The sequence below is a fragment of the Aspergillus viridinutans genome, assembly GCF_018404265.1.
Source record: "Aspergillus viridinutans IFM 47045 DNA, scaffold_1, whole genome shotgun sequence".
Lineage (NCBI taxonomy): Eukaryota > Fungi > Ascomycota > Eurotiomycetes > Eurotiales > Aspergillaceae > Aspergillus > Aspergillus viridinutans.
The window spans coordinates 4,661,433-4,688,622 of NW_025091217.1; the positions used below are offsets into that span (position 1 = coordinate 4,661,433).

Genomic DNA, 27,190 nt, shown 5'->3' on the forward strand with positions numbered 1-27,190 from the left:
CCTGATCTTGATGATGTCCCAGCCCCCTCAAGCAAGCAATAATCAGCAGGGCAGGAAAACAAATCTCCCGATCGGGTATGGTTGGCGCTGTCAGGTGACCGTGCCACTCCTTCCTCGTCCATTTATGGTCAATATCGTCTTTTTTTCCAGCCACAGATCGTTTCACGTGCAGCCCACTTATGGCACATCCACGATCCATCTCGTCTGTTTATGAAGTGTCAACTTACTATCCACAAGTACTCCAGCCTGCACGTGTGATCAGTCCAATACACCAATCTGATAACATCTTTAAATCCAAGATTCAGTCTTTATTCAAGGAAGTTTGCTCACTCTGGGACTAGTAACTATGGCACTCTGGAAGATTATGGATAGTTCGGGATGGCCGATGGAGGCCAGGGATCCTCTGCGGGGCTTATCACGATCTCCAACCTGGTTCACCCGTGCAACCGGGAACATCTTATTATTATTATTATCATCAAGATGACATGCAGTCATAGATCCAATGGGCCAGAGCGTCTCTAGTCTCTCGGTTCTCTCTAACTAGTCGTTAGAGTTTTGTCGCTTCTATGGAGGACAATTGCCTGTACGCCAGAGGTACTACGGAGCAGGAGTTAACTAATGGACAGATGTTTCAATTACACAATGACGGTGGCTGGCTGAAAAGACTTTTAAGTTAGTCCAGTTCGTTATAGTAAAACAAGGGAAGACCATCATATGCTTATATCGCGCACAAAGAAACCAAAGGATACATCATCTTAAGTAGAAAATCGCTTTGTTACCATGTAGAGGCTCCGACTCCTGCGTTGATACATGTTTGACCAAGAGGTGCGACTTTCATATGGCCAAGTGTGTAGTATCTCTGTACTATGATCTGGAAACATATGGTGGAAACTGGAATGTATTCTGAAGATGCTAACTAGTACGGAAGATAGCTAGTAGTAGAATGTATATCACATGATGGTCATGTGACAGCACCCCCCATTCGCCCTGCAGGAATCTGAGAGCGATGAGCATATGCGAGGGAATTGCTTGTACATAACCAGACATCACACGGGAACGTATGATGTGACTTGTCTGACATGTCCGACGGGTATCCATGTTTATCTGGATATACTAATAAGGCAATGCAGCTTCTGCAATCTGCAGTCCCGCCGTTGCGACATCGCAAACACCCAACAGGACAACAGCCGCCTCTTTTACATGGGCTTCTGAATTCACCGCAACCGCATATGCCAGCTTGGCAATACTTCCGGTCACGCTAGATACTTCTCCTATGATAAGACGCACTCCGTTTGACCGATGCAGACTTCTGACTGAGTTCGTAAAAGTGGTATCCCGACACAATGAATGCCGGGATGGTGAGGACGGCCCCTACGACCGCTCCAGCACCGCGACCGTTGATACACTTGATGCCCGTCGTTTTGGCTATTGGCGTCACCATTTGATCCCCTGCCGCACCGCACGCCAATCCCCATAGTATGACATATGCTACCTTGAAAGTGGACAGCGTGGCAATGTCCTTGTTCTCGACAGCTTCCACGGGAACGACGGCGTCAGCAACACCAGCAAGAACTGCCGACAAGACGCCAGCGGCAATGGATGACCATACCAGCAACTTGCTCTCGCCTGCAGGCAGCGCCGCCTCCAGTGTCTGGAGGATCGCAGTCAATATGCCCGCAATGCCGGCACCTCCGTGACCTCCATGAAACATGGCTGGCAAATTCACAGACGCTGTGTGGGCGCCTGGCCCGTCAAGGGCGGGCTGGAAGAGCTTGAGAAGCTGCTCCCATGATGAGGCGGATGTAACGGCACTGGCGAATTCCTTCGTAAAAGGGGGGTTATTGTGGTTTGCAAGTTTGTACACCACGGTGTAGGCCACAGCAGCGATCCACATAAACAAGTCAAGGAACGAGATGTCTATATGCAGCGCGTTGAGAATGTCCGATATAACGGGGATGTGAATTTTCGTGTCCAGGATCTTGACTGCTGGTCTCGCAATCTTGGTCAAAGCATCCAAGACGACGTCGGCCACGGCTTTGACAGCCTGCAGAGCGGCGCCAGCCAAGATGCCAGCGAGTCTGGTCAAGAACTTGCCAACACTCATGTCCTTGAAATCGGCAGCCAATGCACAGAGCTGATCGTAAATATCCTGAATCGAATTGTCCGGCGCGTTGGCAGGTAAACCTGCGACAATGTCGTGTATAACGGCCTCCGGAATCTGTGGCAAGGGCTCATCATTTGCGAGCGAGATTTCGCCAATGTGATTTTGAAGGTGCTTGGATAACAATCGCGATGCCGATGTTTGACCTGACTCTGGATCTGTCGAACTTTCCTTTGCTGTGTGCTTGGACGGGTCTCCGAGACGATCCCAATCATGCGAAATGCCCGCCCATTTGTCGACGGCATCGATTGCGGCCATGATGTGGTCGTCAAGGAGCTTTTTGCCCTCCGGGACCAAGTCGACTTGATGGTTCAACCAAACCTTGACGGCCTTTTGGAATACGTCCTTTGTTCTTTGTATATCAGACCACTCGAAGAGGATTTGAAGGAAGTGATAGACGTCTTCAATGAAGTCAACAATCTGGTTGAAAATCCAGATGATTCCTGCGACGATGTCGTCTATCGTCTTGACAATGGCCTCGTATGTTTCGTGTAGGATCTTGACAAAGACATGATAGACATTTTTTGCCTCGTCGTAGATCCATGTCACTCCCACTTCAATCCCGTGCTTGAAAGCCTCCCACGCGCTGCGAAAAAAATCGCCGATGTCTGTCCAGACCCCATTGTCGTCACCCAGCACTGACGAGGCAGATGGATGACGCGAGGCCGGAATGACGCGAACATCTTCCCTTGCGTTGACAGTTGGGGAGTAGGCACCGTTCGGGTGCATCTTATTGAAATTTCCAATAATGTTGCTGGCCACATTGACGGTATCGTCGGAAATGCGAGAGGGGATTAAGCTCTGACGAGGGGCCGTTTCCCAAATGCCACCGGCGACTATATGGGCACGGTCAGGCACCATGGCGCCGCGGAGTGCCTCCTTGGTCTCGAACTGCCTAATCTTGGTATAATTGTCCGCGTACGGCTTGACCTCGGTGGTGCCCTCGGCGTTCCTTCCAAGGACACCGTCCAGGCCGCCGCGCTCAGATTCTCGGTTGCCTCGACCACTGTTACTGTGCCACTGGTGTCTGCTTTCACATGAGTTGCTACCTTGCTCAAGATGTGATAGTGGCCGTTTATGTACACGGCCGTGCGTGAGTTTGTTGAGATGGACATTTGGGCTGCAGGGACCGAGTGGCCCGACATGTCGGTGACGGAAAGAGTGGTGGTGTAGGACATGATAGGTATGGACGGTTTCCTGGGCGGCAGCGGAAGAATAATGCTCTGAGATTTCCATAGCCTTGAGCCGCCCGACTCTTTCGTGAGCCTGATCAGCCTTGAGCTGCCACGCTTCCGCGGTGTGTCTTGTCCTGCGTAGGCGAAGATGGTGTTGCCGCCATCCACTGCGTTGACGAAGGCGGAGAGGCGCTCAATCCCTAGCGCAACAGGGAAGGGAGCACTCCATTTCTTCGGGTCCGACACGTAGTTCATGTCACACGACATTGTGTACAGCTGGTTGGACGAGTTGAGGCCCCATAGTATCGCGATGCCGTCGTGTGCCATGCCAAGCAAGGTGTGCGTACCCAAAAGCAGGCCTTTGCCTTTGCCCTCGATGAGCACTTGCGCACACGCCCCATCATCTTGCTTGGCTGCGTCCCAACGATAAAGATTGGAATCCGCAACGGCATACAGATCGGTGGTTGCTAGCCGATTGGGATCGAGCGCGGATTCTGCATGGCGAATCGTAGCAACCGCCATGGCCGACAGTGGCTCGTTGCCATCAGGCAAAAACAGCCAGCGAGGCTCATCGGGAATGGTCGGATCCCATGTATTTTCTATCCCCTGGTAACATAGTTGTCTGCTCCCCTGGGCAGAGCCTCCCTCAACTCCCGAGGTGTACACCCCGTCCACACGCTCGCCTTTGACTCGGCCCACGCAGCTCTGGTAGCCAATCCTGGAGATGTCTCCTGGTACGTCATGGACTTTCCAGTGCTTTTCACCCGGACCGGGCGAGGAATCGTTGATGGACGGCAACGGCTCCTGGGCAATGTTCAGCTTGATGGTGATATACCACGGAGCGCCTCGTTGCTGTGATGACCGCTCCCACAGCTTGCCGCCGCTGTCATTTCTTGCCTGGACAATGGTGATTTCTGAAAAAAACACGTTCAAGACGATCTTGTCCGTCTCCTCGCACAAAATGATGCACGGCTGCGGGAGTTTGTCGCCAGTCATGCCGAGGGGAAGGCCCAGAGTACAGTCGCATGCAAAGATGAAGCCTGCGTTATAGAGTGTCAAATATTTCGAATCGTCGGTTGGCATTGTACCAGGGCATTGTGCAGCATCCAGAGGGTCAACGTCATGTGTTTTCTTTAGGGCCTCTTCCCGGCCGCAAACATGATATCTGTCGCCGCTATTACTACTGAAAAAATACCACGCCCCTGCCACATCTACCTTGGTCATTGATCTCAGCATGTGAGCTGCGATGCTCTTTTGGCTCGTCGACGCCACAAAGTCGTAGCCATACTTTTGTGCCGACAAATGTGACTCGGCAGCTTCCGTGAGCACAGAGCAAGTCATGATGAAAGGGGTCGGGTAGTGGATAGTCGAAAATAAGATTGACCGCACCTTGAAGATCTCCTTCTTGTGTAAGACAACATGTAACCTCTCCTCCATTGCTTTGACATAAAAAACACTACCTCGCCCCTGTCTGACCCCCCATCTTCTCTCACTTCTCCGTCCTTCCTCTCCATCTCCTCTGTCTTGCACTTATCACTGCCGAACCATTCTGAATTTGAAAACAGGTGCTTTTATTTTATTAACACTATTCTTCACTGTTACTCCGCAGCAGGTCTTTGACTTCCTGTACTCTTTCTTCACCTCCCAACTCAGGATACAAACAAAGCACAGTATCTAACTGTGACTTTGCAGCCCTGATGTTCTTTTCTGTCCATGGACAGTGCATCCTGACGAACTCCTCATGAATATCTTTGAAGTGGAAGGCTGATTGGAAAAACAGTCTCTTCCCAGAGTCACTCAGCAACGTCGATACAGTACGAGGCAGGTGCTGCGAAATCTCTTTCTTCCTGATTGAGTTCTCAAGGTAAAGACGGTCCACAGCGAAGCTTTCACCCTCTGCTACACCATCATTATTCCATCCAGGAATATCGGCTATGAACCAAGGATGGTGGATAATGGCTGGCAGCGGTGCCACAGACATCCAATCCCAGTCAATGACCCTATAATCGAGTACGTCTGTTAAAAAAGGCACTATACAGAGTATAAGAAAACGACGCACTGTGCTTACCCTGTCAGGTAGAATTCGTCATTTTTCATGATATTATGCGCGTTCAGATCCCCGTGGGTAAAACCGATGCCAGCGTATTTATCAAACTCGGCAGCATAATTTGGGATCATAGACCGCATGATCAGATAGTCAATAGCATTGCCCCATCTAGCAGTACCTCTGAGAGTTCGCCGAAGTCCTCGATCCAGGCTTTCAGTGAGCCAAAGAGAGTACAGACAACTTTTCTCTCGAGCAAGGGCGGGAGGAACAGGAGTAGTCCATAGTTGCAATAGAAATTCCGCAAGATCATCCAAAAGCCTTTGACGTTTAAGCAAAGGAATTTGAGAATTCCAGATTGCTAGCGGCTTGCCATTGATCCATTCCGAATATAGCACAGGGTGCTCTGCTTCAACGAAGAGGTCTGGGGCTTTGATCTCTACGCGTTCTTTTTTAATGTGTTGGAATTGTCTGACAGCTCGCAGTTCGTTTTTCCAATTACTGAGATCGTCGCTGACTCGGGCAGCCCATCGTATGGAGTCTTCAAAGACAACTTTGAAGACGCGGTGTGAGCCACCAAAACAAGGACTTTCGTCGGCAAGCGAGCATGGGATACCTAGGCGAAGGCGGCTAGCTCCAGAGAGCACATCAAGCAGGTCTGTCATATTGGAACTCCAGGAAATAAAAGTGACTCTTGTGTTTAGCGGTGCGAAATGACAGAGGATAGATGGAATGGGGACATCCTGAAGCCGACGTAACTGGTGAGTTAGCGAAAATGACTTGTCTGACTCTTCCCTACCAGCGGCGAGTATTTTAATATAAAGGTAGATTATATTAGAATAAGACTAATCCTTATCTTCTATAATAATAAAAGATAAAGAGGCATCCCTATATACCTAAGTATTCCTTAATAAGGTTATAGATATAATATATAGATGATGCTGGAATAATAGCATATATATAAAAGTCTTAAAAGATCATATCAGTGATATCACTACCTGGTAACCTGGGTAATCTGACGGTTTTCTGACCTAAGGGCCAAGGCTGCAGTCCAGACTCAATCCATTACATTAGTGCTCCTAGTTAGATAGGAGATATACTACTAATTATAGTATCTCTGACTTCTCTGTACTATAATCTAGAAATATATAGTAGAAACTAGAATATATTCTGAAGATGCTAACTAGTACAGAAGATAGCTAGTACAGGAGGTACCGAGGTAGTAGTAGAACATATGTCATGTGATGGTCATGTGACAAAGTGCGACCTGGGTCACCATTAAATAAAGCCTAGAGAATCTGCATGTTAGCTCTTCTGATTAGAATTCGTAATCCCATGTAGAATCTAAAAAGTCAATTATCACCAACACTTTAAGATCACGCAGTTGAGTCATATTACCCATTATTGACATTATCCACTGAAGAACACTGGTAAGAACCCCGCCTGTCCATCAGACCGAAATATATTGTACACTGAACATTAATCTTTCAGATACTCAACACTTACCTGCTTATGAACGATAAGGGTCAACGAGGATTCATCAAAGCAACTTAATAATGACACAGTCGTTACCATTCTACCTATACAAACTGGTTCCTTCCACCTCCCCAGTCCGGGAGCCACTTCCTGATCGCTTACCCATTAGCCAACTCGACCAGGAGTCGGGCTTCATCCATCTGTCAACCGCCTTGCAAGTTCCCAACACATTGAAATACTTCTTCAAGGACGAGCCGTTAGTCTATGTACTGCGTATAGAATTCGACCAGGTCGTGGACGACATTAGATGGGAGTCGCCAGATGCAAAGGTTTGTGGGCCGCGACCCGATGAAGGTCTTTTCCCGGTAGGTTCTATCCTTTCCGTACAAGACGTGACGTCGGTCTTTTCCTCGATTCATTCGTGACCTACTACCCAAAAGCCGAGGCCTTGAGAATATCTACTGATTGCCCCAGCATCTATATAATGGGCTGAAGCTGGGAAAACACGAGGTTGAGAGTATTGCGGTCTGGACGAATGAGGCTGGGTGGGACAAGGCGATCTCACAAGCGAAACCATGGCTTTTGTATTAAAAACAGAACGAGTTGGTCAATTACGATGCAGACTAGATTTGACATGTCCAAGACTCTACTCAGAGATCCCTCGGATTAATCACCCAAGGGATAACAATGCATGACCTGCCCGTCTGCACAATTCTCAGTTGACTCGTCCTCATTCAAAACCTGAGCCAGAAGCAAAAGGCACACTTACAGTAAAGCGAAGCGTCGGCACTGGCAAGAAACACGAAAGTAGTCGCTACTTCACTTGGCTCACCCGGTCGACCCAGGGGAGTCTTTGAGCCCCAATTGGCCATCTGTTCAGCGTCCCTGGTGTCGGCCTGGATCGGGGTGTAGATAGCACCAGGGCTGTTGAATGAGGCGATTAGCTACGCATTGTGTGAAAGAGTTCAACTCTTGGTCACTCACGCAACAGCATTCACTCGAATACCCTTGGGAAGCAGCTGAGACGCTAGAGATCTGGTGAACCCAACAATGGCACCTTTCGTGGCCGCATAGTCCACCATACTGCTTGAACCTCGGAAGGTCACGACAGATGTGGTGTTTATAATGCTATTGATATAAGAACGATGAGTTAATTGCGCACACTGCAGATCGAGGAATACTGACGAGTCGCCCTTTGACAGGAATGGCAGAGCATATTTCGTCAGAGCCATCATCTGGATGATGTTGGTCCGGAAGATATCCTCCACCTTATTCAGGTCGATATCCGCGAAGTTCTTATTCATATACTGTTTTGAGGCATTGTTGATCAGGACGTTCAGTCTCTGGAACCTGCTCTCGTATCAGTTGGTGCAATATATGACGATAAACAAAGTCCTGCGGTTACTTGTTCATATGTTCCTCCACGGCCCTTCGACACGTATTGTGATCCCTGAGGTCTCCAGCGATAAGTAGACATGACCTCTTCTCGAGTTCAACGGCTCTTTTGGTCTGTTCAGCGTCATCCTTTTCTTCAGGAAGATGGACAATGGTGATATCGGCCCCTTCGCGTGCCATCAGAATGGCAACAGCTCGGCCAATCCCGGAGCTATACGCTCGTCAATATTGTTCATTGAGGAGCGCACCTAAAGCTGACCGACATACTCTCCGCCGGTGATGAGGACCTTCTTGTCCTTCAATTTGCCAGAGCCTACATACTCAACAAAGTGACCACTTGACTCCAGTTTCGTCGCTTCGCTGGGAGGGACCATATGCTTTTCAAGTCTAATGATCATGTCCTTAATACCGGAGTAGTTAAGGGTCATACAAGGAGGGACGAAATACTGACCCCGGTTTCTTCTGACTTTGCGGTGCCTGAGGCGCTTGAAAAGCACCTTCCTTGCCCATCTGTGATGCCATTTCGAAGTGATCTGCTAGCCTGATGTAGACGAGTGAAAGTCTTGTTCGAGCCTTCGCATCGGAAGCTTGAGTAGGCACCACCCTTGCGAGCTCTTAAATACCACAATGCACCAGGTCTGCTGTCACTCTGGCGTCATCGTGTCGCAAATTGGCTATGTAATATAAATTCGAGCGCAGTTCAGTTTACCATGGATTGGAACCTTACGGATCAGTGTATGTGTTGTTATCATTTGATCAAGGTAAGTTATGTTGCTATATTATGTCTTGCGCACGATCTCCCCTTCCTGGCTGATATGTTCCTGGATGATATGTTCAGACAAATACGACCACCTGTAGATCCAGTGATCTAGGCTGATTGCCGAAGCCAAGCTGAGCTAAAGCATAGTATAGGTTCCATGTCTCAGTCCATCACAAGAGGCACCTACTCAAGCAGCTATGGTGCATTGCATGACCAGGATATCAGAGACTACTCTAACTATTAGGGTAAGTTCAGTCATGTATAGTGGAATCCCAGTGCCTAGTATATACCAGACGGAGTACAATCCTTCAACTCCTGCGCTTGGAATCTTCACATCCAGTCCGACTATCGCAAGTTTATTATCAAATGCGATTATCAAGCAATGTGTCGCCCTCAGGCTCACCGCCTTAAGAGTTTTCGTTAAACAGCCAATTATAATAACAGGCTCCGCAATTACCACCTTGATTATTCCATTTCCGGTATAGCACCTGCTGGAATTAGCTTGTGCCGCAGACAGTCAAAAGGCAATTTTTTTCCCCTCGAGGTTTTCTCTCTTTTCTTTCCTTTCCTTTCTTTGGGAAAGGAAGACTTTCTCCATCAACAGAACGTTTCTATCGTCGATCTGTTGATTATTTTGATCTGATACCCGTCTCTGCGAGTTACGATAGAGACCGTAGAGTCGTTCTCATTATATACACAATGCCCATCGCCAACGGTGACTCGCTCGGCCGCGCCATGAAGGCAGAGATTCAGGATTACACCAAGGCCCTGGAGGTCCTGGAAAAGGAATACACTACCAGAGACGGCCTTGATGTTGATACCCTTCTTGATTCGGACAAGCACGGAGCATTGACTTACAATGATTTCCTGATCCTGCCTGGTTACATCGGTAAGAGAGTGGAAACCCGTCCTTTACGTAAAAGGACCGTTTGTTCATGATCATGACAGGCTTCCCTGCTTCCGATGTCACTCTTGATACCCCTGTCACCAAGCGTGTCTCGCTGAAGGTTCCCCTTCTCTCCTCTCCCATGGACACTGTCACCGAGCACAACATGGCTATCCACATGGCTCTTCTGGGTGGTCTGGGTGTCATCCACCACAACTGTTCCCCCGAGGATCAGGCCGAGATGGTCAGAAAGGTCAAGAGATACGAGAACGGCTTCATTTTGGACCCTGTCGTTCTCTCTCCCAAGGCCACCGTTGGAGAGGCCAAGGAGCTCAAGGCAAAGTGGGGCTTCGGAGGCTTCCCAGTCACTGGTAAGTGCACAATTCTTCTTCCTCTCAGCTGTCAGCCCTACATGATGATTTTCCATCTTATCTCTTATAACTTTCGTTCCACTGGAGCAACGAGAGTTGCGATGTAGAGAAACGATTCTATCTGAAAACGACAACGCATAATGATTTGTTTTGTTCACAATCACTCTCTGCAAGCCATTGTCTAATTTGTGATATTGTAACAGAAAACGGAACTCTCCGCTCCAAGCTCGTCGGTATGGTCACATCCAGAGACATTCAATTCCACACCAACCTCAATGACCCGGTCACCGCAATCATGTCCACCGACCTTGTCACCGCACCTGCCGGCACCACTCTGGCCGAGGCCAACAACGTTCTTCGTAGCTCCAAGAAGGGAAAGCTTCCCATCGTTGACGCAAACGGAAACCTTGTCTCTTTGCTGTCTCGCAGTGATCTCATGAAGAACCTCCACTACCCATTGGCATCTAAGCTCCCCGACTCCAAACAGCTGATCTGTGCTGCTGCTATTGGTACCCGTGAAGAGGATAAGCACAGACTCAAGCTTCTCGTCGAGGCTGGTCTTGATATTGTCATCCTCGACAGCAGCCAGGGTAACAGCATCTACCAGATCGAGATGATCAAGTGGGTGAAGAAGACATTCCCCGAAATCGACGTTATCGCCGGTAATGTCGTCACTCGGGAACAAGCCGCAGCTCTGATTGCTGCTGGTGCCGATGGCCTGAGAATTGGCATGGGCAGCGGCAGTGCCTGTATTACACAGGAAGTCATGGCTGTTGGTCGCCCCCAGGCTGTTGCCGTTCGCAGCGTCGCTTCCTTTGCTGCCCGCTTCGGCGTTCCTTGCATCGCCGACGGTGGTGTCCAGAACGTTGGCCACATCGTCAAGGGTCTCGCCATGGGTGCCTCTACCGTCATGATGGGAGGTCTCCTCGCCGGTACCACCGAGTCTCCCGGTGAATACTTCGTGAGCAATGAAGGCCAGCTTGTCAAGGCCTACCGTGGCATGGGAAGTATCGCTGCCATGGAGGACAAGAAGGCCGGTGCTGGTAGCAAGGATAGCAAGGCCAGCAACGCTGGTACTGCCCGTTACTTCTCCGAGAAGGACCGTGTGCTTGTCGCTCAGGGTGTCGCTGGTTCCGTTCTCGACCGTGGTTCGGTCACCAAGTTTGTTCCTTACCTTGTTGCGGGTGTCCAGCACTCTCTGCAAGACATTGGCGTCAAGAGCCTTGACGAGCTCCACGATGGTGTCAACAAGGGCATTGTTCGTTTCGAGATGAGAAGCGCTAGTGCAATGGCCGAGGGTAACGTCCACGGTCTGCACAGCTACGACAAGAAGCTCTACTCGTAAAGGGCTTTCTTGGATGTGAAAAGCTTAATTTCTCTTTATGTCTCTTCTCTCTCAGGACTTGTCAGTCAGGCCATGTTCACATGATGATACACGCTTGGTATGAAAGTAAAAATTGGGCATGATGGTTTTGGAGTTTGAAATGGAATGCACTTTGGATGATTTTCTAGTTCAGGCACAATCTTGCTGTTCGAAGTAATTATGCTTGCCATCAGGCAGTTCATTTAAGAATACAGAAAGGAAAAAATCCTAAAATATATCCAAACTACTTATCCTTGTAGGCCTTAAGACTGTCATGACTCATGACTTGGACATGCGTCCTGCAGGAGAATCGCGCGGGGTAAAACAGGAGAAGCCTAGGTTCCATCCGCCATTGCCAAGGTTAAGGTACCGATCCCCGGAAACAACCCAGGCACCATAACCCTTCCAAGAGGTACCGATCGTTCCTTAATACTACTCATAAGAAGCAGGGCCATAACGCGCCTTCAGTGGCGGTCGTCTCTCATGGTCACCAAGGCACTCCTTCCTGGGCCCTTCAGCTCATCTTCCCGGTTCATCTGCAGACCTGGCCAATCATTTGACAGTCGGCTAAGCTTGGTCCGAGGTCCACGCACTTGTATACAAGTCCTACAGGTACTTTGCATCTGTCAACGTGCAAAATTCGACATTAGAAACTTCTCTTCTGCGGTGAAATCATTGCAGTCCGCTGGATCGCAGAAAATGGCAGCTAAAAGGGGTGTTCGGTCCAAGGCAACACCGGCGACACCCAGGCCGAGCTCAAGGTTAGTACATCATACGCCCCTTGTTTATCTTGATACCATCCGTCATGTGCATTTGAAGCCAGCGATTATGTGTTGAATCGATCAAATTGCCATAATTTGCAATTCTACAGCTAACATGCGACAGCGTCATACTCATCTCGCCCAAAAATGAGGTCCTGTTACTGCATCGCGTCAAGACATCAACTTCATTTGCCTCGGCGCATGTATTTCCTGGAGGAAATCTGTCTGCCCAGGACGGAGAATGTCCCGCGGCGGAGGATCCAAAGAGGCACGAGGATGCGCCATGGTACCGCAATGCTGCCGTGAGGGAACTGTTTGAGGAGAGCGGTATCCTGCTGGCGAGAGACAAGAACACAGGCGTAATGCTAGCTGTACCCGAGGCAGAGAGAGAAAAAGGAAGACGAGCCATCCATCAGAATGAGGTGGCATTTGCCGAGTGGTTGAAGAAGCGGAATGCTGCAGCAGTTCCGGACATAGGTGTGCTGTTCTCAAGTCGTTCCATAGGTACCGACGCGTTTAGCTGATGGAGCTACAGAGCCTTTGATCCCGTTCACGCGATGGATTACCCCTACGAACGTCCCCAAACGGTACTCGACACAGATGTACCTCTACTTCCTGCCTCTTCCAGTTGAGTCAGACCAGTCAGTACTGAAGGAGATTCCCGCCGAAGGGGAGAGGGAAGAAATTCAACTTCCTACGAGCGATGGCGGGATCGAAATAACAGAGGCCATGTTTCTGCCTGCAGCAGAATGGCTGCGGAAGGCTCAAAGCGGCGAAATCATCATGTTCCCTCCGCAGTTCCTTTTGTTACATCTAGTGTCGCAGTTCCTCGACAAGGAACCGCGAGCGACGGCTTCGCTCGAGGAACTGAGGAACAGGCGAGCAGAATTGGTGGAGTTTGCCCATTCGGGAACACCGCCCTGGACGGAGAAATGTATCTCTCCTAAGATGCTCAAAATGTCCTCGGATGGACGGACTGTGTTAGCATTAGATCATCCCGGACCTGAGTTGGAGGGCACGAATCGGGCTGGAGAGCCGGATCGGGTGGTGTATGTACAGTTCAAGCAGGGGGCTGCTCGAAAACTCGATGTTCGATGGAAGAAGGACGTATTTGCAGAGCAGGAGAAGAGCAGTCTGTAATGACGCTGGACATAGCATCATAGAGAGGAAGTGCAACATGTGAAGCTCACTTGTGAAGAGCCCGAGTCATTTAGCACTATCCCGCTTTGGGCCTTAGCACCTCGGTACTCCGTAGGTAAGGTATTATTGTTCCTGGTAAAATACCGTTGGCACATGCCACAGTATTGGCACCGCCACATGAGAAAATCGCAGCCCTCGATAAAGGGTCACATGACCCACACAACCCGCTCGATTCACAGTAGATTTTCACGACAGTCCGCCAGTTGAACCCGCCAGCGCACCTCCGTCTTCTTCACCGTCGTCGACCCAAGAACTCTACCAAACGCCAAAAATGGAGAACGAAAAGGGAGAGATCGTCGATCTGTACGTGAATGCTAATTTCCTTCGCTGTTTGCGCTTGAACTGGTTTTACGGTGCTCCGGGAGCCGAGAATGACTTTTGCGACTTGGGACAACACACAAGAGGACAAGAGGACAAGAGGACAATCTGGAGCGAGCTTTCAGCCTTCAACAGGCGCTGTTGCAGGATAGTCCCTTTTCGCAGAGTTCTTCCCGGCTTCCGGAAATCAGCAGGAGCAGGGAGATAATCGTGAACCAAAAGCATTGAATATTGCAAAACGCACATCACTAACTTCTGTTACTTTTCCTACAGCTACGTCCCCCGCAAGTGCAGCGCCACCAACCGCATCATCAAGGCCAACGACCACGCCTCCGTCCAGATCTCCATCGGCAAGGTCGACGAGAACGGTCGCTACACCGGCGAGAACCAGAGCTACGCTCTCTGCGGTTTCATCCGTGCCCGTGGCGAGAGCGATGACTCCCTGAACCGCCTCTGCCAGCGTGATGGCTACGTTCGCAACGTCTGGGCCGCCAGCCGCCAGCGGTAAACGCGAGGTGTCTTTTGTTTCTGGTGTTTGCGGTGCAGGACGGATTGGCTGGATGTAAGTGCTACATCTGTCGAATCTTGTTCGGAGAACTCGCATGCTGATTTGGATGTCGATGGCGGATAGGAAAAGACGTGCCGTTACATGGGTTACGTCTGGGAGTTGATGTCCAAAAATCATTTTCTTTTACCATGAGTCAATGAAGACCAAGAAATTCCATCCAATTCAATCCAGTCAACCTATCCATGCATAAGATTCTCATAGCTTCCCTTCCCCGGTCTTACCGTCATTGGCTCAAATGGCCTTCTGTATCACGATACCGACAATTCTGTTCAGGATCAGCGATTTCCTTGCTGTAGTTTTCTGTGTCCTTACTCGTTTTTCCATCCCATCCGGCACATCAAGGCTTCCTCGTCCATGGAATCGGATTGCTTATCGTACAGATAGGCATCTGGTTCCATCCCATGAGCGAGGAGGTAGAAAGTAACCATCCAGCCGAATATCAGGATCCGCCTACTGAAGAGCCACTGTTGCAAAGAACATGCGCTGGGGCACAGATACGGGTGGGACATGCCATGTTTCGTGCTTCTTACATATGTACTCCTACATTCTAGATTTGATAAGCGGAATGGTTTGAATTAACATTTTGTAGATTTCTATTCCTTTATGATCATGCATCATTTCGTAGCCCGTTGAAGAAGAAAAAAAAAATGCAACGTTTTCTGTCTGTTTTCGATAACTCTAAAACGGATCCAGGATATCGAAGTTGAATGCTATTTTCTTTCCCCGTAATATCTCCAACACATCGAGGCCCCCTTTGCCCACTTAGTCCTTCTCCAGTCGCACGGCAGGATTGGTCTCGATGAAGTTGAGGTCGACTTTGTGCCCAAGAAGTTCTCGAATATTGCTCACTCCGTATCTGCGATAACATGTCAGTTCAAGGACTCGAAGAGGAAAGTACGGCAGAACTCACTTAATCATGGTCGGTCTCTCAAGACTTAATCCCCATCCGTAGACTCTCATGTCCTTGGGAATGCCCATGGACTCCAGCATCTCTGGTCTGAACATACCGCTGTTTCCAATCTCGACCCACTTGCCCAGTCCTTCGTGGTAACCGAAGATCTCCATACTGGGCTCGGTGTAAGGGTTGTAGGCGGGCTTGAAGCGCAGTTGGTGGATACCCATCTTTGCGAAGAAGACCTCCATGAATCCAATCAGACCACCCAGGGTGAGACCGAAGTCAGCAATGACACCCTCGATCTGGTGGAACTCGGCCAAGTGGGTAGCATCGACGGCCTCGTTACGGAAAACTCGGTCGATACTGAAGTACCTTGCCGGCCGCGGGTTCGCGGCGAGTTTGTGCAGGACGTAGGTCGACACCGACGTGGTGTGGGTACGGAGAACCAACCGAAGGGCTTCGTCTGCGTTCCAGGGGTAACGGTATCCGATAGAGCCGTACTTTCCATTCTCGTGGACCTGGCGCACGTTCTCCCAGTACTCCTTGTAGTCGACGGGCTTCTCCGAGGTCGCTGCCGAGGCGGGTTGAACGGATTTCAGACGGTGGGGATCGTTCAAGGGATCCTCACGCGGAGGGTCAGCGGTGGCAGGGTCTGCAATGTAGAATGTATCTTGAAGATCACGGGCGGGGTGTTGCTGAGGGACGTAGAGGGCGTCGAAGTTCCAGAATCCCGTCTCTACGAAGCGGTTGGTGGGCATCTCCTCGAAACCCATCTCGAAGAAAATATTCCGGAACTCCTGTCGCACCTTGTTGAGGGGATGTAAGGCACCGGCCGGGGTAGGAGCACCCTTGGCCTTGAAGTTGTACGGCTTCAGCGTAGCCGTCTTCCATGATCCGTTTGCGAGCATCTCGGCCGTCAGATCGGTCTCCTCCTTGACAAATTCTTTGGCGAACTTGGGGCCCTTTGAAATCCGGAAGGTAAAGACCTTCTGCAGAGCGATCAATTTCCGACGCCTAAGGTCCGCGATGGCCTTCTGGTCGTTCAAGGTCTGCGTGTTCTTAACGGTCAACAGCTGCTCTTGGGTCTCGTCGACGATGGACTCGGTGTTCGCCCGCAACACATCCTTGTCCTTCTTGATCCAGCCTTTCTTGAATGCATTACCCTGGCCGACCTTGGCGTTCTCTTTTCCGACAATGCCAGGCAAGTCACCGATCTTCAATCCGTCCATGGCCGCCAATACGGCCTGGAAGACCTTGGCTTCGTGACTGCCATTAGCAGCGATTTCCTCACCCTCCTGGGTCAAAGTAATGGCTTCCCTTTCCATTGTTTCATATTCGACCATATTCCGCGAGGCTAGACGGTCGAGCGCACTCTTAATGTTTAGTGAGGGGGTAGAGGGGAAGACTTTCTCGGAGAGAATTGGACCGTCGGACGCGGACAGGGCGTCCAGGATGGGGTTCGTCAAATCGGACGCCATGGCTGCAGCCGTATAAAGAGGATAACAGAGGTTGAGAGAAAGGGCTGCGTGGCGGGGACCGTAACGAGGACTCTGGGATATCAATCATCGTGCCTCCACCCACTACTAAATTGTGACTCTTTTCGGGCCCTCTTACGGGAGACAGTTCAAACCAGAGATGCATTCACGTGACTCCATCCAGGTACCCCGCCGTCCTCACAATTACTCATCATCAGCATAAGCCTTTACCTAGTCTTGTGCATCAACATCAATCATTCTGCATCTGAGTTCTGTTATCATCCATAGATGACCATGGATCCATGATATCATCTTCGTGTATACTAATTTGGTCCTAGCTTCCCTGTGTCTCTACTGTCTAGCCCATGAGACAAGGGTCGACCCTGGGGTAATGATCCCGCTACACATTCCGCGGAATGCTTGAAAATCGACATCCCTACAAGCCGGGGCACAGACTGATCTAGCCCCAGTCTCAGCTGCTTGACACTTGACAGCCTTGTCCTCATGATCTTGTGGGATAATGCGTGGGCGCTCAGCCATGTAGCAAATTTCCAAGGCACAGTCATTCCCGGTGACTGGTATGAAGGCGATTCATTGCTCCATTTCCTTGTATGGATTGGCTTGAAATTCCGACAAGTCATACCTTTCGACTGGACAAACGTATTTTTGAAATGATTCAATGGCTTTTACGGTGCTTGGAAGTCGAACAGGGAACAATCTATTGAAAACGTCGGACTTGTGCCTTGGCAGGAATCGAGGGACCAGAAACAGGAATTGGGGCATTGCATAAGATGGATCAGTCATCGCTAAAAGAGATCAGGCGAGCAAGTGAGACAAATACAACGCAGGATTTCATGCTGCTCACTTCCGATTGGGACAATCTAAATTAATACAGAGTTCCAAGATCTGACTTCCAAGGTGCCAGTAGGATCATACGGAGGACAGCAGTATTTTAATAATACTGGTGTTGTAGCTTCCAGCCACTATTTCGTATCTGACAACTGGCAATGACAAATATTGCATTACATCTGAAGTATTTGAGACTTGTATAGACACCTTAGGCAGTCCATGTGTGCAAGACAGCCCGCAAATTACCTACAATTTTGGTATTCGACGCACTGGTAAGTGAGTGTAGGACCAGGCAGTTACGATTCTTCATTCGATTTCTCATTCAGGCAAAAGTACCTAGGTACTTAAGGTACCTTAAGGTTGCCTTGGTATTTTTGCCTGGTGTAGGCCCAGTCAGGAATAGTGCCTTTGCACCTAGCGATGCTCCTTTTGTTGTGTACGACTACCTTTAACCTTCTCTTCATTCTCTTGATTCGAAGTCTTCCTTAATCGCACTCTATACATCTGTTTCACCAGTTTCTTCGTAGATTTCGCACAGTCATAAATGGAATCTTTCCCATATAGTCCATGTTTCAGGCAACATCTTTTGCCTCCTGGCTCATTTCATGGCGAATCATTGGAGCCTACTCTGGTGTTAACTTAGCCTCATCACAGCCACAGATATGACGTGAAGATGTTGCACACTCAACGGGCCCCCTACAACATGCTTTCAGTGGCTGAAAACCCCCTTAAATTCCCTCCTTCCCCTCAGCGGGTTCCCTGGAAATAAACTGGACTAAGATATCACAATCATGGGCTGCGGACTATCAAAACCATCTCGCTATGGCGGCGGAGTCGCAGCGCACCGGTATGATAACGGTCCCTACCAGGGAAGGAGCGGCGGCTTGCGCTTTGGAGGTGGCAGGACCCCACACAGTTCTGGCCGCCGGCCCAGAATGGGTGCTGGAAGCGCATCAGCTTCTGGGGGAGCGTAAGTTGATATCTCCCTCATACGGATTTTGTTGAGTGGGCAGATTTAGTGCTAACATGTCTCCTAATAGCGTGATAGTATGTTGATGTGATGGAACAAATGCATGATTTGAAGAGCTAGGGGTAAGCTGAGATTGTCATTGCTATGCTGTCATTGAAACCAGAATATACCATTTGTTTCGTTTGTTGCGATTAGGGATGGCCTTGTTAGTAGTCATGAATTGTGTACCTACGATTAAATCCTGTGGACTTGATGTGCCATGGAAAACCGCACAAGCAAACTATACAGTGCTGATTGGCTCAGATGATTTTAACGATGGGTTAGTGGGTCCTTGGTAGATAATTCGTATTGAGCACGATATTCCGAGAATATCACGGAAGCATCTCTACTGCATATAGATTGGAGATATGCAAGTACAGATCTTTATGCTGGGGTACCTGCCGTCTCCGGATGATGGCTACAAGTTCGGAGGAGTAGCTTGAACACGACAGAGCTGACACTCCGTAGTTAGTGCAGTGGTCGCATTGGTTGGTAAAATTCGGTAGACTCTCTACCTAGTCTGTAGGTGGTTTAGTGTTAGAGTTAGCGTTCAGTAAAACTTGGCCCTATCATGAAAGTAGAACGAAAACTGAGACGAGCTGTCGAACGGTTTTCTCCAGTGGATTCATTTTGCCACGCTTTGTTTGAGGACTGGAGAATGTGAAGGGCGGAGTAAATGTGGGTATTGGTTTTGAATTCCAATTGTATCCGTACGTGTATGAAAAAATCCACTTCTTGTATTTTACTAATTAATCGAGTATTGAAGCTTTGTTCAACAGGAAATAGAGCGGCTCCCTAGCTTGTCCTCATATTGAGGGTCGTTTGAGCATTGTCTATGGGAATACTCCATAAAGTCAACCATTCCTACTCACTGTCCCGACAACAAAGTAAAGTGTGGTAGCCCAAAAAACGGACTGAACTCTAGCTAAAGAACCAACTGGAGACACACATGGGGTTTTGGGGCGTGATCGTCGCAGTTCCTCTTAGTAGGCAACTACCTACACGTTGTGGCCGTGGCTGTGGCTGAAAGGGAAGATCAACACAATGTAAATCATCCTTCAAATCCACCATAATTTCCGTACTTGAGAAGTTGAGATTGGTAGCGGGTTCTAACAGAGTGAAATATGACAGAGCGACACATATAGACTAGATAAAGAATGAAAGGCTTGAACCCCGTTAAGACCCCGACGAGTGATTGTGGCGCGGTCCAATGAAGATTTTTTATGGTAGTAAAAGGTACCTTAGATACCGTAGGTATTGACTGCCCGGTTTGCTGGTATTAGTACTGGTATCATTCATACTGAGCTACCTTAGCATCTGTACTATTCTTGATATCAACAGCTTCTACGGAGTATTAAGTCTAGCAACATATCCTCGTATAACCACTTCAAATTTTACTAAGGAATGACACTCATCTGTCCTCCCTGCTCACCGAGGTAGCTGATGATTCCTCCGTAATGTCAAGCCCGATGAAGCTCGGCCGGGTTTCACTGGAGATTTCCTAGATCTCTCTGGCTTAGACGCTAAATCCATTCAGATATCCCATTCCCACCCCCCAAGAAGAGGCGCCAACGAGGCCAAAACCAAGCAAGATCCAATCACATCATTTGCTGCCATACCGATAGACCCCTCAGTTGACCAGTTCCTCTCCCTCAACTTCGTGTCCCCTCTCAGGCTCCCATCTGCTCTCGAGGTATTATCTATCTAGGTACGGAGTATTGTTCTCTTTTCACGCGATAGTTTTGACGAGGCTGAGGCTCCTCCTCAATCCTCATTATCATTATTCATACTGGATATCATTATCATTTTTGATATATCTCTTTTTCCGCTGCTTGCCTGTCTCCTCTCTTCAACCTCCATCTGACAACTGAATCGCCTCCCCCTTTGGTTGCTGTATTTTTCCCCCACTACTCTGTACTGGCTCTGTTTTCCACTTTACCAACCTAACTTTTTTTCCCTTGCTCCGCGTCACAAACCCCTGTATTTTTCCCTCTCCGTGTCTGTCTGCGTGATCTCCGAATCCCATCACCCTCCCCTTCCCCTGTCCTGCCCTATCTTGTCCACAAATAATCTCAGGGAATCAATCCCCCAAAGAACTTGGACCGTTCTATCACTTGACTGGGAGGACTCATCTCGTCTCATCTCCAGCTCATCGATTTCTAGATTCACAAGACGAACACTCCATGTCGTCCTAGCAAATTTGCCTGTTTCTTCGTGTCAGTAACACGGCTTTCCGTCTGGTAGGTTCACCGTTTACTGAGTCTTGATGTGTCCAAGTCGTCCGGATCGACGTTCGTTGGCCTTTTCCTATTATGATTGTCGCTTATGATTGCCGCTTCATCTCTTCCCTTCTCTCAACCGTCACATCTTCCCTTCGAGGAGGCGACGGCGCTTCCAGATCCGCTTTTCTCCTTGCCCTTATTCGCTTCTCCTTCTCTTCCCTCAACTCCAGTGTGTAGCAAGCCCGTCTAGCTCTGCTTGCTATCTCAGTTTGACATATTACTCGAGCCCTTTTTTTTATTTTTTTCCCTTTTCATTCATCCTCTGCTTCCTTTGCTTCCATGCGCTCGCGACTCTAACTCTCTTCCTTTGACGCCTTAGTCCTTTTTATCTCCCTTTTTCGACACACTTTTCCCTCTTTCGAAAATTGTCCTTCTCACCTTGGTCACTCGACTTGCCTTTCAGACCATTCACAATACGACATTCTGCCAATCTGGCTATCCTTATGTCCCAACATTGACAAGAGCTACAACAGGCACAATGGCTGGCGCAGACGAGACGCTTGCAGCCGCCTCTGCCATCCTTCAGAGCCTGGCCAGAGGCCCCGATGCTTCGATTTCCGAACCGAATTCTTCCCACACAACTACCAATGGCTGTGGTACAAAGTTCGCCAAATTACCAGGAGAGCCTAGCCAAGCAAAGGCGGCATTTGAATTTGAGTTGGAGGCTTTGAGTCGACGTGTTCGCCATCTGGAGTTTCAAGTTGTCAGTCATCAACCATACCCCCGACCTGTCCCCGAGTTACCTTTGTCTTCCACCAAGAATTCTGATTTTCTGTGGCTTTTCGGGCTCTCTCGCCTGTCCTCTCATGAAGGAGCTGCTTCTAACTCTTCTTGCGGCATGCAGCAGGAAACTTCACGACGTCGCCAGAGAACAAGAAGAAACCGCCGTGAAGCGGAAGACAATGAAGCCGATGAGGCACTCGACGACGACGACAGTGATGGAGATGACGATGTAGACTCGCGAACTCGACTCGTTCGCGAGGAAGACATCAGTTATCTGCGGAATCATGTACAGAAACAGGCGGAGGAAATAAGCTTTCAAAAAGACATCATCGCTCAAGTTCGCGACGAGCTACTACAGCAGGAGGAGCACACGCGACGGGCGTTGACCAAGGTTGAGAATGAAGATGTGGTCCTGTTAGAACGCGAGCTACGCAAGCACCAGCAAGCCAACGAGGCTTTCCAGAAAGCCCTTCGGGAAATTGGTGGCATCATCACGCAGGTCGCGAATGGTGACTTGTCCATGAAGGTGCAGATTCATCCCCTTGAAATGGACCCTGAGATTGCCACTTTCAAGCGCACGATCAACACGATGATGGACCAGCTGCAGGTTTTTGGTAGTGAGGTGTCCAGGGTCGCCCGAGAGGTCGGGACGGAAGGTATCCTTGGTGGACAGGCTCAGATCACTGGGGTTCACGGTATTTGGAAGGAGCTTACGGAGAACGTCAACATCATGGCCAAGAATCTCACTGACCAGGTGCGTGAAATTGCGGCGGTGACGACTGCCGTCGCCCATGGCGATCTCAGTCAGAAGATCGAAAGTCGTGCTCAGGGTGAAATTCTGGAACTGCAACAGACCATCAACACCATGGTTGATCAACTGCGCACGTTCGCAACGGAGGTCACTCGTGTCGCTCGTGATGTCGGTACGGAAGGTGTCCTAGGTGGACAGGCCCAGATCGAAGGCGTCCAAGGCATGTGGAATGAGCTGACTGTCAACGTCAACGCCATGGCAAACAATTTGACTACACAAGTGCGAGACATTGCGACTGTCACCAAGGCTGTGGCCAAGGGTGATCTGACACAGAAGGTTCAAGCCAACTGCAAAGGAGAAATTGCCGAGCTCAAGAACATTATCAACTCCATGGTGGACCAACTGCGGCAGTTCGCCCAGGAGGTCACCAAGATTGCCAAGGAAGTCGGTACGGATGGTGTTCTAGGAGGCCAAGCCACTGTCAATGATGTGGAAGGCACTTGGAAAGACTTGACTGAGAATGTCAACCGAATGGCAAACAACCTGACCACCCAAGTCAGGGAGATCGCCGATGTCACGACTGCCGTCGCTAAAGGGGATCTGACCAAGAAGGTCACGGCCAACGTTCAAGGTGAAATACTAGATCTTAAGAGCACCATCAATGGCATGGTCGATCGACTGAATACTTTTGCCTTCGAGGTGAGCAAAGTTGCCAGGGAAGTCGGCACAGATGGTACCCTCGGCGGCCAAGCCAAGGTCGACAATGTGGAAGGCAAATGGAAGGATCTCACAGACAATGTCAACACCATGGCCCAGAATTTGACGTCCCAGGTCCGAAGTATTTCAGACGTCACGCAGGCTATCGCGAAGGGTGACCTCAGCAAGAAGATCGAAGTTCATGCTCAAGGAGAGATCTTGACTCTCAAGGTCACGATCAATCACATGGTGGATCGTCTTGCGAAATTCGCAACTGAACTCAAAAAGGTCGCTCGCGATGTCGGCGTGGACGGGAAAATGGGCGGTCAAGCCAACGTGGAGGGGATTGCTGGAACATGGAAGGAGATCACCGAGGATGTCAATACAATGGCTGAGAACCTGACTTCGCAGGTGCGTGCGTTTGGTGAGATCACCGATGCTGCAACCGACGGTGATTTCACTAAGCTCATCACTGTCAACGCTTCCGGGGAGATGGATGAACTCAAGCGCAAGATCAACAAGATGGTCTCCAATCTCCGGGACAGTATTCAGCGTAACACTGCTGCCAGGGAGGCAGCTGAGCTGGCGAATCGTACAAAGTCCGAATTTCTGGCAAACATGAGTCATGAGATCCGGACTCCCATGAACGGCATCATTGGCATGACACAACTCACTCTGGACACTGACGACCTGAAGCCTTATACGCGCGAGATGTTGAATGTAGTGCATAACTTGGCGAACAGCTTGCTAACAATCATCGATGACATACTCGACATTTCCAAGATTGAAGCAAATCGGATGGTCATTGAAAGCATTCCTTTCACAGTGAGGGGGACCGTGTTCAACGCTCTCAAGACGCTGGCCGTCAAGGCCAACGAAAAGTTCCTCAGTCTGACATATCAAGTTGACAATACTGTGCCGGACTATGTCATTGGCGATCCTTTCCGTCTGCGTCAGATTATCTTGAACTTGGTCGGCAATGCCATCAAGTTCACTGAGCATGGCGAGGTCAAGCTTACGATTCGCAAATCAGACCGAGAGCAATGTGCCCCCAACGAATATGCCTTTGAGTTTTCGGTCTCCGACACCGGCATTGGTATTGAAGAGGATAAGCTGGATCTCATATTCGACACCTTCCAGCAGGCAGATGGATCCACCACACGCAGATTCGGCGGCACAGGTCTCGGCCTCTCTATTTCCAAGCGACTCGTCAACCTGATGGGCGGTGATGTCTGGGTTACATCTGAGTACGGTCATGGCAGCACGTTCCATTTCACCTGCGTCGTGAAGCTCGCCGATCAGTCCTTGAACGTCATCGCGTCACAGCTCATGCCGTATAAGCATCACCGGGTTCTCTTCATTGACAAGGGCCAGAACGGTCTTCAGGCAGAGAACATCATTAAGATGCTGAAGCAGCTCGAGCTGGAGCCTATAGTAGTGAGAGATGAAGATCATGTTCCACCACCAGAGATTCAGGATCCGTCAGGCAAAGAGTCGGGTCACGCTTATGATGTTATAATTGTGGATTCGGTGGACACGGCTCGCTTATTACGGACCTATGATGACTTCAAATACGTCCCCATTGTCTTGGTCTGTCCCCTTGTCTGCGTGAGCTTGAAGTCGGCGCTGGATCTTGGTATCAGTTCCTACATGACCACACCATGTCAACCAATAGACCTCGGCAATGGTATGCTCCCAGCTCTAGAAGGACGATCTACACCAATCACCACCGATCATTCCCGCTCATTTGACATTCTGCTCGCGGAGGACAATGACGTGAACCAGAAATTAGCGGTCAAGATCTTAGAGAAGCACAATCATAATGTCTCAGTTGTGGGCAACGGATTGGAAGCGGTGGAAGCCGTCAAGCAGCGTCGCTACGATGTTATCTTGATGGATGTACAGATGCCTGTCATGGGCGGTTTCGAAGCCACTGGTAAGATTCGCGAATATGAGCGAGAGGCCGGCCTTTCTCGCACACCTATCATCGCACTCACTGCGCATGCCATGCTGGGCGATCGCGAGAAGTGTATACAAGCTCAGATGGACGAATACTTGTCAAAACCTCTGAAACAGAACCAAATGATGCAGACAATCCTCAAGTGTGCAACCCTGGGCGGTTCACTACTAGAGAAAAGCAAGGAGTCCCGACTTTCCAGCAGTGGCGAAATCCACCACTCTGAAGGGAAGCGTCCTGGTATGGAGACAAGGTCCATCACAGCTTCAGGATCCATCGATCGTGGCTTCTCGAGCCCCGCGGCTGCAAAAGATGATGAGATCGCCATGGAACGGGTCAGTGATTCCCGCTCTCGAAATGCTGTATGAGGAAACAATCGCTCATTGGACTTTTAGGCCCTGCTACGATCGAACAGCTCGTGAGACGTTTTGAAGAGACACTTTCCCATTTCTGCTTTCTTGCTGTCAACAGCCTTGATGCGAACATATACCCATATCGTTTGCCCGCTTGAAGGATTTGTTCTTTGCCTTGGCAATTTGGTGGACCTTTCGCTTCTTTTCCGAGAAATATGGTGTCACGTGGTACAATCGTTCTCTGTGATCGAGCCATCTACCATCCTTCGCCTTCAAACGGTTCTTTCTGCTCATTGGTCTATCCTATCCGGAATCCATCTGCTTTGCATAGGCTCCTCGCTTGCGTTGTGTCGACGCCTACGCAATGACCTTTTTTTTTCCTTTTTCCCTCTCACATTGCCCATACCACAACCTGATTATATTTCGGTCTTTATCTGTTGAGGCTTTATGTAAGGTGTCCGGCGCATGGAATCCATTGACGAGGTTTTTATTTCGCATTTACTTGCGGCTTAAGATGAAAACAATGTGGACCAGCTGATATGACGATGGAGATAAGAGAGTAGCATTCTCCGCGAGAATCCTACTTTTCGCTGCATATTTCCGACTATCCAAACGAGATTCTCTTGTTCTTCTCAATCCTCTCGAAACCTATCACCTATTCATGCATATCTGCGTCGAAGCCCTGTTCCTTCTTCGTTCCTATTCTACTTGTACTGTATCTAATTTCTAAATTCGGGCAGGCGAGGTCCCCGTTTTGAAGTCTACTGGCTTCGACTTGGTCTGCGTCTCTGTCGTCTACTTTCCGATTCCCTACTACGAGAATTGTTTTCGCACGTACGAATTCCGAACAGTTTGATAACATTGTCGTTACCGAGGGAGAATGCCGAGGACAGCCCCCTTGTTTTTGTTACACACAGCCTGTGCATTGTGATGCGTAAACTGGACAGCCGCTTGCTAGAGACCGCTTTTTCAGTATTATCTGTTTAGATCTGACCTTAACATTTGATTGTTTCGAGTATAACCGAAAGCCTATATAATCTGACTAGGACAACGCGGACTGGATGCACGTGCACTGAGAAAGGAACAAACAGCCCCCCGATTACTTGGGACTCATTTTCCTCTCAAACTACGGTATGGTGATGAGATCGTAATTTAAGATGGACATTTTCAAGATTTCAAGTCCGACGGCCGAACACAATAGGATTCGCCTTGAGTTTATCGGGCCGGGCGAGGTCTGTCTTTTCTGCCACTGTGCGCTTCTTTGGATCAATAGCGGGAGTGGGTTGCGGTGTCCTTGCTCCGGTCACTGTGCTCGTGGTTACCGGACGTGTAGCCGTATTCCCCTGTGTTTGAGGAGGGGGAGGGCGGCTAGGAAGAACGGATAACGTTTGGACGACTTGGATGGTGGTTGTAGTAGAGGTAGCAGTGTTACTTCCGCCAGGTATTACAGCTGTTGGGGCTCCTGCTGCTGCTGCTCCCCCTGGTGCAGCTGTTCCACTTGCTGCTGCTGCTGCTCCGCCGGGTAATGATATTCCGCCAGGTGCTGCTGTTCCACCTGCTGCTGCTGCTGCTCCGCCAGGTAATGATGTTCCGCTAGGTGCTGCTCCTCCACCTGCTGCTGGTGGTCTGCCAGGTGCTGCTGTTCCACCTGCTGCTACTGCTGCTGCTGCTGCTCCACCAGGTAATGATGTTCCACCAGGTGCTGCTCCTCCACCTGCTGCT

The 27,190-nt window shown here is 49.5% G+C and overlaps 9 protein-coding genes across 9 annotated transcripts; 5 read left to right on the plus strand and 4 right to left on the minus strand.

Moving 5' to 3' along the window:
• Positions 1-1,113: 1,113 nt before the first annotated feature.
• On the minus strand, positions 1,114-4,773 carry Aspvir_001325 (uncharacterized protein; the record flags this gene model as incomplete). The annotated part of the gene is made up of 3 exons (XM_043266451.1): positions 1,114-1,208; positions 1,288-3,188; positions 3,245-4,773. 3 exons carry the CDS (start codon positions 4,771-4,773, stop codon positions 1,114-1,116), a joined length of 3,525 nt encoding a protein of 1,174 aa, XP_043122386.1.
• Positions 4,774-4,921: 148 nt separating this feature from the next.
• On the minus strand, positions 4,922-6,045 carry Aspvir_001326 (aminoglycoside phosphotransferase family protein; the record flags this gene model as incomplete). Its single annotated transcript, XM_043266452.1, has 2 exons — positions 4,922-5,336; positions 5,405-6,045. The coding sequence occupies 2 exons, from the start codon at positions 6,043-6,045 to the stop codon at positions 4,922-4,924; spliced, it is 1,056 nt and encodes a 351-aa protein (XP_043122387.1).
• Positions 6,046-6,936: 891 nt separating this feature from the next.
• On the plus strand, positions 6,937-7,447 carry Aspvir_001327 (DUF952 domain-containing protein; the record flags this gene model as incomplete). Its single annotated transcript, XM_043266453.1, has 2 exons — positions 6,937-7,221; positions 7,331-7,447. 2 exons carry the CDS (start codon positions 6,937-6,939, stop codon positions 7,445-7,447), a joined length of 402 nt encoding a protein of 133 aa, XP_043122388.1.
• A 75-nt stretch (positions 7,448-7,522) lies between these two features.
• On the minus strand, positions 7,523-8,773 carry Aspvir_001328 (oxidoreductase, short-chain dehydrogenase/reductase family; the record flags this gene model as incomplete). The annotated part of the gene is made up of 6 exons (XM_043266454.1): positions 7,523-7,560; positions 7,626-7,780; positions 7,841-8,206; positions 8,262-8,462; positions 8,519-8,638; positions 8,703-8,773. The coding sequence occupies 6 exons, from the start codon at positions 8,771-8,773 to the stop codon at positions 7,523-7,525; spliced, it is 951 nt and encodes a 316-aa protein (XP_043122389.1).
• Positions 8,774-9,710: 937 nt separating this feature from the next.
• Aspvir_001329 (putative IMP dehydrogenase) lies at positions 9,711-11,613 on the plus strand (the record flags this gene model as incomplete). The annotated part of the gene is made up of 3 exons (XM_043266455.1): positions 9,711-9,900; positions 9,960-10,268; positions 10,472-11,613. 3 exons carry the CDS (start codon positions 9,711-9,713, stop codon positions 11,611-11,613), a joined length of 1,641 nt encoding a protein of 546 aa, XP_043122390.1.
• A 717-nt stretch (positions 11,614-12,330) lies between these two features.
• Positions 12,331-14,418, plus strand: Aspvir_001330 (uncharacterized protein; the record flags this gene model as incomplete). Its single annotated transcript, XM_043266456.1, has 6 exons — positions 12,331-12,392; positions 12,517-12,869; positions 12,928-13,499; positions 13,548-13,647; positions 13,772-13,895; positions 14,184-14,418. 6 exons carry the CDS (start codon positions 12,331-12,333, stop codon positions 14,416-14,418), a joined length of 1,446 nt encoding a protein of 481 aa, XP_043122391.1.
• An 822-nt stretch (positions 14,419-15,240) lies between these two features.
• Aspvir_001331 (phenylalanine--tRNA ligase subunit alpha) lies at positions 15,241-16,851 on the minus strand (the record flags this gene model as incomplete). Its single annotated transcript, XM_043266457.1, has 2 exons — positions 15,241-15,334; positions 15,389-16,851. 2 exons carry the CDS (start codon positions 16,849-16,851, stop codon positions 15,241-15,243), a joined length of 1,557 nt encoding a protein of 518 aa, XP_043122392.1.
• A 1,668-nt stretch (positions 16,852-18,519) lies between these two features.
• On the plus strand, positions 18,520-18,742 carry Aspvir_001332 (uncharacterized protein; the record flags this gene model as incomplete). Its single annotated transcript, XM_043266458.1, has 2 exons — positions 18,520-18,667; positions 18,738-18,742. The coding sequence occupies 2 exons, from the start codon at positions 18,520-18,522 to the stop codon at positions 18,740-18,742; spliced, it is 153 nt and encodes a 50-aa protein (XP_043122393.1).
• Positions 18,743-21,466: 2,724 nt separating this feature from the next.
• tcsC (putative two-component osmosensing histidine kinase (Bos1)) lies at positions 21,467-25,483 on the plus strand (the record flags this gene model as incomplete). The annotated part of the gene is made up of 1 exon (XM_043266459.1): positions 21,467-25,483. One exon carries the CDS (start codon positions 21,467-21,469, stop codon positions 25,481-25,483), a length of 4,017 nt encoding a protein of 1,338 aa, XP_043122394.1.
• Positions 25,484-27,190: the final 1,707 nt, after the last annotated feature.